At 50.5% G+C, this 13,970-nt stretch overlaps 1 protein-coding gene across 5 annotated transcripts in view; it reads left to right on the top strand.

The window, feature by feature from the left end:
* LOC139746486 (uncharacterized) overlaps positions 1–13,970 on the top strand; it is a 154,216-nt gene that overhangs the window by 89,847 nt on the left and 50,399 nt on the right. Inside the window, exon 1 of one of the 5 annotated variants that reach the window (XR_011712165.1) lies at positions 211–2,064. The exons of 2 other annotated variants lie outside the window; for them this stretch is intronic. Coding sequence is in view for 2 of the 3 variants with exons in the window: in XM_071657766.1 (XP_071513867.1) it covers positions 2,052–2,064 (13 nt within the window). In the remaining variant the exon portion in view is untranslated. Of the gene's footprint in view, positions 1–210; positions 2,065–13,970 lie in introns of those variants that run through there. 2 more of the 5 variants (XM_071657766.1, XM_071657765.1) reach the window with 2 other exon arrangements.

Raw genomic sequence — 13,970 nt, 5'->3', positions numbered from 1 at the left:
CACACACACACACACACACACACTCACACACTCACACACCACAACAAACCTTCCTCTTCACACCACATCCAAAACGTTTCGCTCGACCTTTGAACCCCCGTGTGGGAGGTGTACTCGTGCCTGGCGTGCACCGCCGCCGTACACAGGTGTGTTGTACTGCCACCACTGTACACGGTGTGAGGTACAGTCTGAAGGTAGATGGTCACAGGGGGACAGGAGACGGGAAGGAGAGTGAACGAAAAGAGCGGGAGGGAGCGGTAGTAGAGGGGCGAGTGTAGTAGTGCGGGGCATCAGAGCGCGGCCTGAGCGGAGTCAAGCAGTCTACAGGGTCGGCTCTCTGGTGCACTCACCCGCCGCCACCCAGTTGTACTACGGTGTGCCGGGAGTGTGGACCTGCCGTGCCCGCTGCCGCCACCCGCTAGCCACGCCACCACCACACCACCACCGCCCACCCACCGAACTCTCCTCTACCGCCCACCGCCCTCGTCACCCCACTACCTTCTGTATACACCCACGTTCCTGTACCACCACCTTACCGCCCGTGCTGGACTGTCGGCCCTTAAATATACACCCATACCGCCCATAGATTACACCACTCCTGCCGCCCACCGACTTGATCATCCCTGCCGCCCATCGATCACATCAACCCTGCCGACCGTTGATCATACTTCTGCTGCCACCCACCGACCACACCACCTCTGCCACACATCGATCCTGTCCATCTACCGACCACACCACCTCCGCCGCCCACGGACCACACCACCCCTGCCGCCCACCGACCACACCATCCCTTGCTAACCACTGTTCACACATTCCTTTCCACCCATGGATCACACCACTCCCGCCGCCCAGCACTGACACCATCCCTACCACCCTAATTCCCCATTACCTGTGCCACCCACCGTCCACGCCACCTTACCCACCCACCGCCCACACTACCACTCCCCATATAAGCTAGAGACAGTAAGATAACTGTCCTAGTGGGGCCGCTCCTGGACTAGTGGTGCCTCCTGTGAGGTGTTCCACGCTGGTATTACCCCCAGTGAGGTGTTCTAGACTGACGTTACCCCAAGAGAGGTGCTGTGGGCTGGTGGAGCCTCCAGTGACAAGTGAGCCCCCAGACCTCCCAGCACCACAGTACACCTGGTGTGTGGTGGCGCATCAGTGTGGCCACCGGACCACACCATCGCCCGACCTGCAGCCGTGGGACCAACCGACCCACCACCCTTCTTCGTCAGTTAATAAGCTGGCACCTTAGCCTCCAGGGGCCCTCTCCACCTGCCTGCACCTCCTAGGTCGTCCACTGCCTCTTGGTCGTCCACTGCGCCTACCACTGGGTCAACAGTGCCTCCTGGGTTCGCCTACTGCGCCTCCGTCAAGTCACCAGGTCTGCGACACATTGGTCATGGCCGGTTGTAATATGTAAACTAAGATCAGGTGCAACACAGGTGAGGAGCACGCCTGGGGCCTCCCCGTCAGCAGCTTCACCTTCCCTGCCTCCTCCTCCTCCTCCTCCTCCTCCTCATCCTCCACCTCCCTCCCTCCCAGAGTCATAAGCAGGCAAAAAGTGGCGATGTGCAAGTCATTTTCTACGCATAATTGTGATAACATTGTAATGTGTGTGTGAGCGAGGGCGGGTCGTGTGCACAGGAGCATAGTGCTCCCGCCCTGGACACCACTGGTGTGAACAACCTAGCCCGCCGCTAGCAGATGTTACCTGCTGAGCCACACACGTCGACCTCTCTAGTCTAATGGCATACAGACCGATCCAGTGGCCTCTATTAACGAGTAATTACACGTATTGCTGAGGCCAGATCCTGCCTGCGCCGGTGTGTTGGGCCGAGAGTCCTATGATGGGTTTCAGAACTAAGGAGCAGGAGTTAGACAGTGGTGAAGTAGAGCACAGGTCTATACCTCGTGCCCATAGCCGCCTGTAGGACCCACCTGGGCTGTGTGTTGCCCATGAAGACAGGGCGAGGTCCGCTGCTCACACCAGACACAAGTGCTGGCCAAGTTAACATGTGCGCCCCGCCAGCCGCCTCCACTCCACCATGAGCGGAACAGGTCAGTCTTCAGCTCCTTTTATCTCCCTGCCGCCAGGTTCCCTTTGATTGTGTGTGTGTGACGTGAGCCTAGTGTTGGGGAGATGTATTGCTTGTGTGACGTGAGCCTAGTGTTGGGGGTATGTATTGCTTGTGTGACGTGAGCCTAGTGTTGGGGGTATGTATTTCTTGTGTGACGTGAGCCTAGTGTTGGGGGATGTATTGCTTGTGACGTGAGCCTAGTGTTGGGGGATGTATTGCTTGTGTGATGTGAGTATAGTGTTGGGGGGATGTATTGCTTGTGTGACGTGAGTATAGTGTTGGGGGATGTATTGCTTGTGTGTCGTGAGCATAGTGTTGGGGAATGTGTTGCTTGTGTGATGTGAGTATAGTGTTGGGGGATGTATTGCTTGTGTGACGTGAGCATAGTGTTGGGGAATGTGTTGCTTGTGTGACGTGAGCATAGTGTTGGGGGATGTATTGCTTGTGTGACGTGAGCATAGTGTTGGGGAATGTGTTGCTTGTGTGACGTGAGCATAGTGTTGGGGATGTATTGCTTGTGTGACGTGACCATTACTGTCAAGGATGCATTGGGATGTATTGCTTGTGTGACGTGAGCATAGTGTTGGGGGAATGTATTGCTTGTGTGACGTGAGCCTAGTGTTGGGGAATGTGTTGCTTGTGTGACGTGAGCATAGTGTTGGGGGATGTATTGCTTGTGTGACGTGACCATTACTGTCAAGGATGCATTGCTTGTGTGACGTGAGCATAGTGTTGGGGAAATGTATTGCTTGTGTGACGTGAGCCTAGTGTTGGGGGGATGTATTGCTTGTGTGACGTGAGCATAGTGTTGGGGGAATGTATTGCTTGTGTGACGTGAGCATAGTGTTGGGGGATGTGTTGCTTGTGTGACGTGAGCATAGTGTTGGGGGATGTATTGCTTGTGTGACGTGAGCATAGTGTTGGGGGATGTATTGCTTGTGTGACGTGAGCATAGTGTTGGGGGAATGTATTGCTTGTGTGACGTGAGCCTAGTGTTGGGGGAATGTATTGCTTGTGTGACGTGAGCCTAGTGTTGGGGGGATGTATTGCTTGTGTGACGTGAGCATAGTGTTGGGGGATGTATTGCTTGTGTGACGTGTGCATAGTGTTGGGGAATGTGTTGCTTGTGTGACGTGACCATTACTGTCAAGGATGCATTGCTTGTGTGACGTGACCCCAGTTTTGGGGTTTTATTGCTTGTGTGACGTGACCCCAGTTTTGGGGTTTTATTGCTTGTGTGACGTGACCCCAGTTTTGGGGGAGCATTGCTTGTGACGTGACCCCAGTTTTACGGGTGCATTGCTTGTGTGACGTGACCCTAGTGTTGGTGATGCATTGTTTGTGGCTCCATTGATGGAGATGCCTTCCCTCTGTGGCGTGACCCAAATGTTAGAGATGCATTGCCTTGTGTGACGTGACCCTAGTGTTGGTGATGCATTGTTTTCGTAGTGTGACCCTAGTGTTGGTGATGCATTGTTCTCGTAATGTGACCCTAGTGTTGGTGATACATTGGATAACGTTATCCTGTTGCACGAGTTGCATTGCTTGTGTAGCATGAACCTAGTGTTGGTGATGCATTGCCTGTATGCCGTGACCTGAACTTAGTGTTGGAGTTGCATAGATTGTATGACATAACCCAAGTTGTTGGAGATGCATTACTTGTGTGTCGAGACGCCACAGTTTTGATGACGCATTGCTTGTGTAATGTGACACCAGTGTTGGGGATGCATTGTTAGTGGCACCGGTGGTGGAGATGCCTTCCTTACATAAATTGACCCGAGTGTTGGGAATGCATTTCTTGTGTGACGTGACCCGCAATGGCTGGGATGCATTGATTGTAACGTGACCCTTGTGTTGGAGATGCATTGCTTGTGTGACTTTACCTTCGTGTTGGAGATACCTCGCTCTTCTGACGACCTTCATGTTGGAGATGCCTTGCTTTTCTGACGATCTTAGTGTTGGAGATGCCTTGCTCTTCTGACGACCTTCGTGTTGGAAATGCCTTGCTTATATGACGATTCTAGTGTTGGAGATGCCTTGACCTTGTTGATGGAGATACATTGCTCGTGTGTCACTACCCTAATGTTAGAGATGCATATTGTGTGTGTGTGTGTGTGTGTGTGTGTGTGTGTGTGTGTGTGTGTGTGTGTGGGCGTGTGTGTGTCACGACCCCAGTGTGTGGGGGTTTCATTACTTACATGACGTGATTGCTGTGTTGGAGATGCATTAATTGTGTAACACGGGTCCCAGCGTTGGAGATTAAACCCCCCCCCCCTCTAGTGTAACGCCGCCCTTAGCGATAGCGTCGCCATGCCCTGTGTGAGGTGACTGCAGTGGTGTAGTAGTAGTAGTGCCACGACCCCTAGTGGTGTTGGCGGCGGCGCCTCGCTTGCCGGGGGTCGTCATAACAGGTCGTGTGTGGGAAAGGCTGTGTCCTGTGATCGAGGAGGTGGAGCAGGCCGCCTTACCGCTGGCCAGGAATGTGTTTGTTTGTGCAGCAAGTGTGAGTGTGTGTGTGTGTGTGGCCCGGCATACGGATTTTACCCTTAGCCGGGCCTCACCCGCCGCCACACAACATCCCACATCCACACCCGCCCACCCACTCACCCGTCCGTCCGTCCGTCCACCCACTCACTCAACCAACCAACCGACCGCCCACCCACCCTATCCTATAACACGTAGGCGGTGGGTTGGGGGTTAGAAAATGAGATATACGGGAACTGGTGAGAGATGCGGACCAGATCTTCTGTCAATCAGTGGAAAGAGAGAGAGAGAGAGAGAGAGAGAGAGAGAGAGAGAGAGAGAGAGAGAGAGAGAGAGAGAGAGAGAGAGAGAGAGGAGTGTTGCTTCCCACATACCTAGATGGCATGGCTCTCTCTCTCTCTCTCTCTCTCTCTCTCTCTCTCTCTCTCTCTCTCTCTCTCTCTCTCTCTCTCTCTCTCTCTCAGCCAACCTCCGGACTGAGTAACTGTTTAAGTAAGACGCGGGTCAGAGGTTGGGGGAGTGCGGGCGGGAAATATGGATGCCAGACATACCGTCCCGTGTACCGTCCCGTGTACCGTCCACACATACCGTCCCGTGTACCGTCCAGACATACCGTCCCGTGTACCGTCCAGACATACCGTCCCGTGTACCGTCCCGCGTACCGTCCCGTGTACCGTCCAGACATACCGTCCCGCGTACCGTCCAGACATACCGTCCCGTGTACCGTCCAGACATACCGTCCAGTGTACCGTCCCGTGTACCGTCCAGACATACCGTCCCGTGTACCGTCCAGACATACCGTCCCGTGTACCATCCAGACATACCATCCTGCTTACCGTCCCGTGTACCGTCCAGACATACCGTCCTGCTTACCGTCCCGTGTACCGTCCAGACATACCATCCTGTGTACCGTCCCGTGTACCATCCAGTTGTAAATCATCGCATAGTAAACGTACCATCGATATTTGATTACTGTACCACCGCTCCGGTACGTAGTCAGTGTACCACGGAGTGTACCACGGGGATCCTCACTTCATGGAAGAGGTGTACCGATGGTACACGTATCTATGCCAGCAAAAGACACGACGTGGAATATAAGACACAGAATCCTTAAATGTTCACTTAAAATGTTTAAGTAATGACTTAAAATGTTTAAATAATGACTTAAAATGTTTAAATAATGACTTAAAATGTTTAAATGATGTCTTAAAATGTTTCCCTGAAGAATGATGGTTCGTCACTGTGAGACCATCTCTCATTATGGGCTACGGAGAATAACCGACCTCTGGTAACTGACTTGAATGTGATATAGGTAACGCCGCTAGTAACGAGTTGATAGTAGGTTGTAAGTGGTGGTCGCTCTGTGAAGTGGTTGCCCCATGTAGTGGTCGTTCGGTGAAGTGGTAGTCCCATGTAGTGGTCGCTCGGTGAAGTGGTTGACGCTTGTAGTGGTCGCTCGGTGAAGTGGTTGCCTCATGTAGTGGTCGCTTGGTGAAGTGGTTGTCCCATGTAGTGGTCGCTTGACAAGGTGGTCGTTGGTTGAAGAAGTCGCAATGGTGACTGGGTTAAGTGGTCGTGCTGGTCGCTAGGTAGAGTGGCAGCTCTAGGAAGTGGTCATGGCAAGTCCAGAATCTCCGTGTTGATGGTATAGTACTTGAAAGGTAGCGGATAGAAGCGGTGAAGAGGCCAGGTGAGGCCCGGGTAGCAGTGGTCAAGAGGCCAGGTAAGGCCCGGATGGTGGCGGTCAAGAGGCCAGGTGAGCCCCGGGTAACAGTGGTCAAGAGGCCAGGTGAGGCCCGAGAGTCGGCAGTCAAAAGGCCAGGTGAGGGCCGGGTAGCAGCGGTCAAGAGGCCGAGTGAAGCCCGGGTGCAGTCAGCAGTCAAGAGGCCAGGAGAAGCCCGGGTGCAGTCAGCTGTCAAGAGGCCACGTGAAGTCCGGGTGCAGTCAGCGGTCAAGAGGCCAGGTGAGGCCCAGGTGCAGTCAAGAGGCCAGGTGAAGCCCGAGAGTCAGCGGTCAAGAGGCCAGGTGAAGCCCGAGAGTCAGCAGTCAAGAGGCCAGGTGAGGCCCGGGTGCAGTTAGCGGTCAAGAGGCCAGGTGAAGCCCGGGTGCAGTCAGCGGTGAAGAGGCCACGTGAAGCCCGAGAGTCAGCGGTCAAGAGGCCAGGTGAGGCCCGAGAGTCAGCGGTCAAGAGGCCAGGTGAAGCCCGGGTGCAGTCAGCGGTGAAGAGGCCACGTGAAGCCCGAGAGTCAGCGGTCAAGAGGCCAGGTGAAGCCCGAGAGTCAGCGGTCAAGAGGCCAGGTGAGGGCCGGGTGCAGTCAGCAGCCAGACCCCTCCTCAGCCTGGATCGCTTCCTCAGAACACCAGAGGCCGAGACTCGCTCTGCTGACTCATCACCTCGACATTACTATGCATTCAGTTTTTCCCTACTGCTTTTTTTTCTTTCTTCTTCTTATATCCACAGACAGATCTCTATATTTGTCTTATTTACTCAGTACTTGATGAAATGTGATGCATTTATTACACAGGTTGATCAGCTGCTTGTTTTTGTCCGTCCGTCTGTCTGTGTACGTTGTTCCTCAAGTATTATTCTTTTGTCTTGTTGGTCAGGTCTGTCATGTGAGCAAGTGGTGAAGTAAGCGCTCAGGACTTTCTACGTCTACGCTTTCAGCTGGTTGATGACGTGTCGTGTCTGGTCCTCATCTACAATATCATCAGGGTTATAGAACTGTCGTTTGCTAGGACCCGGAGGGCATGGTATAGGGCGCTTAAGACCCAGAGGGCATGGTATGGGGTACTGTAGGACCTAGAGGGCATAGCGTTGGGCGCTGGAAGACCCAGAGGGCATGGCGTGTGACGCTATAAGACCCAGAGGGCATGGCGTGTGACGCTACAGGACCCAGAGGTCATGGCGTGTGACGCTGTAGGATTCAGGAAGGATGGTTTGGGACGCTATCGGACAGAGAGCCCATGGCGTGGGACGCTTTATTACCCAGAGGGTATGGTGTGGGATGCCGTGAGACCCATAGGGCTTGGCAGGGGACGCTGTCGGACCCAGAGGGTCTTCCTACCTCCCTGAATTATGGTCACCAGTCTTCTCATGTCACCCTCACCATCAGCTGTTCCCGGCTTGTAGGGCCTTATCATGTTCCTTGCGATATTTGGACCCGACTCGGCGTTTTTAATCTTGGGTTATACCCGGAAACATACACGATAGATGAATACAATTCACCACACGAAACTACATTATACTTCACCACACCGTATGGAAGGGACAGGCGCTGGAAAGTGCGACTCTGTGAAACTCTGCTCGCAGCGTGCTTGTAATACATGTCATATATGTGTGTGGTTTGTACATATTAGACCTATGCTGACCATCAACAGCATGCCTGACTCCGCCCTCAGTATAAGGTGGTATACACGATGCAACAGCAAGAGGAATATTGTCCCCTACCATGAACCCTATGCACTCCTGTTACGCACGCCCGGAACCATCTTACACCCTCCGTGTCAGAACTCTTGGTCTTACTCTCTGCCTCGCTAAATTGATATCTCGAATAAGCTATCTAACGGGTAACATCTTCTCCCTACAAGAATTATACCTTTTTAGCCTCTTTATTTTCCTTATCTTCATTCCTTCATGCTCTTTCTCTTCTCTTTTCCCCTTGTATATTACGAAGATTCCTCACCCAACTCGAGAAACTTGAACATTTTCCAACTATCTCAATTCCTTTTACGAGCGCGTGACTTCATCTCATCCTCAAACTGGGGTTCTTAAACCTGAAGACCTCATCGCACACTAGAAGGAGTGACTGCATTCCTCCGCCACAGACGACAGTGGGAGGAGAAATCCTCCTCCTCGTTTTTCATTTCTGATGATCTAGAGCAAATAGATTATGATCAATCCCCCGGTACTTTAACCCAGGCCGTAACAACCATTCCCCTCTCAACGACCGTGATTTGTGTTACCTCGTCTATTTCCACACGTAACAGTTCCACAGTGTCCTCCCTGATTGGTTCATCTGACCACACCGTTATGAACGTCCCCCTCCCACACCCTCACCTCCTCCGACTCCTCCCTCCATACACCAGTTATGGCACTCGGCTAACGCTGGCTGAACTGATGAAAATTTAGATTTATCTTCCTTTGAGAGGATTGCTGTCTCTTCTCGGCGGTGCCTCAATCTCTGCTGACCACAGAAAAAGGGGTTATAGTTGTCTAATGTGGAGGTACACTTATCCCTTCCTCTCCTGCTAACCAGTGTCTTCCAACTTATGGTTCAACCCCTCCTGTTCCCGAGGGTAGTCGGTCAAGTGATCGTACGCATCGCTCCTGTTCCCTAGGGTAGTCGGGCAAGTGATCGTACGCATCACTCCTGTTCCCGAGGGTAGTCGGGCAAGTGATCGTACGCATCGCTCCTGTTCCCTAGGGTAGTCGGTCAAGTGATCGTACGCATCACTCCTGTTCCCGAGGGTAGTCGGTCAAGTGATCGTACGCATCGCTCCTGTTCCCTAGGGTAGTCGGGCAAGTGATCGTACGCATCACTCCTGTTCCCGAGGGTAGTCGGGCAAGTGATCGTACGCATCGCTCCTGTTCCCTAGGGTAGTCGGGCAAGTGATCGTACGCATCACTCCTGTTCCCGAGGGTAGTCGGGCAAGTGATCGTACGCATCACTCCTGTTCCCAAGGGTAGTCGGGCAAGTGATCGTACGCATCACTCCTGTTCCTGAGGGTAGTCGGTCAAGTGATCGTACGCATCACTCCTGTTCCTGAGGGTAGTCGGCCAAGTGATCGTATACATCACTCCTGTTCCTGAGGGTAGTCGGTCAAGTGATCGTACGCATCACTCCTGTTCCTGAGGGTAGTCGGCCAAGTGATCGTATACATCACTCCTGTTCCCGAGGGTAGTCGGTCAAGTGATCGTACGCATCACTCCTGTTCCTGAGGGTAGTCGGCCAAGTGATCGTACGCATCACTCCTGTTCCTGAGGGTAGTCGGTCAAGTGATCGTACGCATCACTCCTGTTCCTGAGGGTAGTCGGTCAAGTGATCGTACGCATCGAGCCAGGAGAAAAACCTTCCTCCGACTCGCATTCAGCTGTCTCTCGTCTTGGCCCGAATTCGTTTCAGGAGCAGTGTTTGTGAAGCGGGGCGCTTCTTCTCATATTGTGATAACCCCTTTCCGCCTCTCTCCTTATACAAACTATATCAGTCTTTCACTAAGAGCTTATTCCGGTCTCTGGCCCAAAAGTCATCTCCAGTTTCTGACGTTCCACTTTAACAACGCTTCTTCCTTCCAGCGACGCTCTTAGTAATCTGTCTATCCTAGCTACAACTTCGTTTGTTTCTCTATTTCTATCTCAACACCCTTACCCTCCTTCCGTTCTTTCTGACCCTACATAATTGTAAACGTTCCTTCATCTCCCCTTCCGTTGCACCTTGGTATAAAAACCATGTTGCTCCCTATAATCTTTATCTCTTTACAGTCCAATAACTATTTCTCCCTCTGGATATGATATGCACCAGGTGGCATCTCCCGCCCACGGTCGGAAGCTGTGTGTGTGTGTGTGTGTGTGTGTGTGTGTGTGTGTGTGTCAGGTTTACCATTTGCGTTTACAAAGTAAGAAATTGGGAGCCTCTGGTTTATAGCATTCATAGAGAAAGTGGTCTATAGGACGGACATAAACCCCCAGCAGTGTACGAAGAGGAAATTACATTTGATTTTTTTTTCCCCAATAAATCGTTTTAATCTTTTTCCTGATTTATGTGTTGGTAATGAAGACACGTTTTGTTCTCAGATTAAGAACAAGTTAGATATAGAAAATGTTCTCCGAATTATCATTAACGACAGGCAGTGCTTTTAAACTATATTTAATGAAGACTTATAGAAATAAGATATTATTCTTAAGGAAGCTATAATCCACGTTGTATATAAACTTGGCCAGTCAGAACATTGTGTAGCCATGTCGCGCCGCTCCGCACCGTACACAAGCACATACAGCCATAACCTCCAATACATAACATGTAATCATTATGTATACAGTTGATCACTTCTTAACACTGACTAACATGTCAATAGTAAGCACGTTAGAGAATTTCTTCAGAACTGCTCAGCGGATGAATATTCCACATTTGCTCCGATGACCAGACCTAACCAGGGTTAAGATACGGTACACATAAGCCTTTACCCTAGACCTTGCCTAGCTCTTACTGGGTTGAGAGTACCATAATGTCCCTCTGTGGTCCCCCAGAGACTGTGTGTGTGTGTCCCCAATTCCGTGGCTGACTATAGCCATCTTAAACCCAGAAGGAACAGGCCCCCCAGACTATCAAGAATGTCGTGTCCATTTTTAAACTTTTAAGTTTTTTTTCTTCATTCTCCTGGGGGTTTAAGGATCAGTCCTTATACCTGTGTTTATTGTACCAAGGTCCGGGCCGCCAGGATGTAGTAACGTAACGGGATCGTTCTTATGGCCAAGGGAAGGATCCCTGGCGGGAAATAGCTTCAAGTACAACGCGGCGCATCTGATGGAGAATTACGGCCCCTACTGGCCAGAATGACGGGTTACACGGGGGAGCTTGGGCGATGGCTGGTGTACCTACACGACAACGAACGTTATCTCAAGTCGCGCGTCCCACTGGGGAAATGTTTATTCTTAACATATCCTTCTCGGACCGGCACAAGTACTCGACAAGAAAGCGGGCCGAGGACTCTTCACCTCAAGCGTTGCTCCCCCTCAAGCACTTCATGCAACGTTTAATAATACTTGTGCTTGACTCGCTCGGCCCGGAACGCAAATAAACAACAGGATATAAGGAGGAACTTGCACGGGGAGAGGGAGTGCACGGTTGTCACTTACGAGGTGTTATTTTAGAACTCCGGGTGTGTGTGTGTGTGTGTGTGTGTGTGTGCGGGGCCAGGGCACTTGGGAGGCGTGGGTACGTTAGGTAAGGTGAGGTAGGTAAACAGTCTGGTATGTTGGTACGGACATCCCAGGAACACCCGACCCACCCACACACACACACACCTGCTAGGACGGAGGGGAGACATGCCCCACCACACCAGCGGACCTGGTGAGGATGGACGTCGAGACCTGTCTGTCCCTGGTGAGGATGGACGTCGAGACCTGTCTGTCCCTGGTGAGGATGGACGTCGAGACCTGTCTGTCCCTGGTGAGGATGGACGTCGAGACCTGTCTGTCCCTGGTGAGGACGGACGTCGAGACCCGTCTGTCCCTGGTGAGGATGGACGTCGAGACTTGTCTGTCCCTGGTGAGGATGGACGTCGAGACCTGTCCCTGGTGAGGGTGTACGTCGAGACCCGTTCCTGGTGAGGATGTACGTCAAGAGCCTGGTACCTGGGAGTTGCGAGACTAGTCTCTCGTCAAGAGCCACCAGTATGACTCACATGGCAGGGTCCTGGTAGTGTACCTGACGAGTGCTGTGCTGGTGAATACGGACACCTTACTTAAGGTATCCTATACGACTGTTCACCTTACGTATGCCTTACGATAATTTACCTTACCTTCCATATACCTTACGATAGTTTACCTTACCTTCCATATACCTTACGATAGTTTACCTTTCCTTCCATATACCTTACGATAGTTTACCTTGCTTCCATATACCTTACGATTATCTTTACCTTATTAACCTCACAGCTCGGTCCGAGACTAAACTGCCTTATTGTTCTTGCGCTCAATCCGGCTGTTAGAGGCTGCTGCTCGTAGGCATAGGTCACCACTTCAACCTGGCTGGGCTGTGACATAGTAAAAAGGCACTGGTCCAAACCCTTTTCGAAAGTCTTCACTGAACAGTCTATAGTCCTTTCTAATGTCTACTTCAACGTCCTCAATAATTTTGGGCCCTCAGGTAATGATATATATATATATATATATATATATATATATATATATATATATATATATATATATATATATATATATATATATATATATTCAGTGAACTTATTCCACATTTTTAATTCCAATCGTAATAATTTACAGTGCCTTCCCTACTTGTCGTCATTTGGAAAATACTTTTGGATGTGAATTGGGAATCGTACTTTCTAACATTTTCCAAATGTAAGTCATGGTACACATCTCATCTGCGTTTTAAAGAACGCATTCTCAACATTTTCAGTCGTTCCCAGTTTTGCTGATTCTTGACAATGAGTAATGCTGACTGTGTAAGGCCTTTGCTCACTCTCTGACACAGAAGTCTCATCCGCCCTGGAAAATGGCGTTAGGACACACCAATAGAGTCCATTCGGAGGATACTTAGTGCACGGAGGAGCATTATCCTTTGTTTTCCCTTCTCTCGTCTTGAAGATGCGACGTATCCGGCCTGCCTTCGTTTTGAAAGAAGGGGGGAAAACTTCCGTCATCTTTTACACTTTTTTTCCCTGGAGCTCGTTCGTTTCTGTCCAGTGTCCCGTATTATTTATTTTCCTTCATTTCTCCCAGTACCGAAATGGTTGCAACTTGTCGACATTAGAATAGATGTTGTTCTCACTAGCCCCACAGGATAATTTAGTTCCGTACGTGATTGTTTGTAGTTTTCATTGTCTTTTACCGTCGAGCTTGCCATACGATGGTGATATAATGTGATAGTGTGTCAGCGTGTATGTCAGGCATGAGAATGAGAAGTGAAAGTAACATTTCCTTGGAGGGGGCTGGGGCTTCTTACCTTGGAGGCATTGGAGATGCCCTGATATACAAGAACCCGTTGTGATCTGTTGGTTAAGAAGTTGTGTAACCATCTCCCTTCTCTTCCAGTTCTTCCCGTCATTGTGAGCACTGCGACGCTGTGCTCACGTTCATCAAAAGCCTCGGCAAAATCTGTGTATATCACATCAATGTTTTGATTACGAGTTGGGTGTACGTGGGTCAATGGATCTTGGCTCTTCTACGAAATGTATGAGTTATATAGATAGTATTCTTCCCCCTTATCCTCAGGAATGATAATGATTGATACTACTAACTGATAATAACAATAACAATACTAATAATGATAATGATAATAATGATAAGAAGAAGAATTATAATGAAATTTGATATTGTTATGAACGGTTTACTGAGTTAACTGCAGCTACATCATGATAATATATTGTGAAAATATACAGTTTAGATAGACAGTGGGTGTAAACATGGATTAGGAGTTAAACTGACTGGGTTGATTGGCCCGTTGCGGTTGTCATGTCAAACTGCTGCTCAGGGACGAAGGATCTAGCAGGAGGTGATGGTGGCGACGTTGTGGTGGGGGGAGCATTCTTCGCAAACTCTTGGATCAGGTTCACATGATGGGTTGGAGAGAGTCTGGGAGGACCTGTCTTTTGAGCGCTTCTCGATAGGTGGTGTAAGAGAGATCGTGCATTACCTCTTCGGTACCTCTTCTCGAAGTCCTT

The sequence above is a fragment of the Panulirus ornatus genome, chromosome 65, assembly GCF_036320965.1.
Source record: "Panulirus ornatus isolate Po-2019 chromosome 65, ASM3632096v1, whole genome shotgun sequence".
NCBI classification, from domain to species: Eukaryota; Metazoa; Arthropoda; class Malacostraca; order Decapoda; family Palinuridae; genus Panulirus; species Panulirus ornatus.
This window is presented reverse-complemented; position numbering and strand designations above follow the sequence as displayed.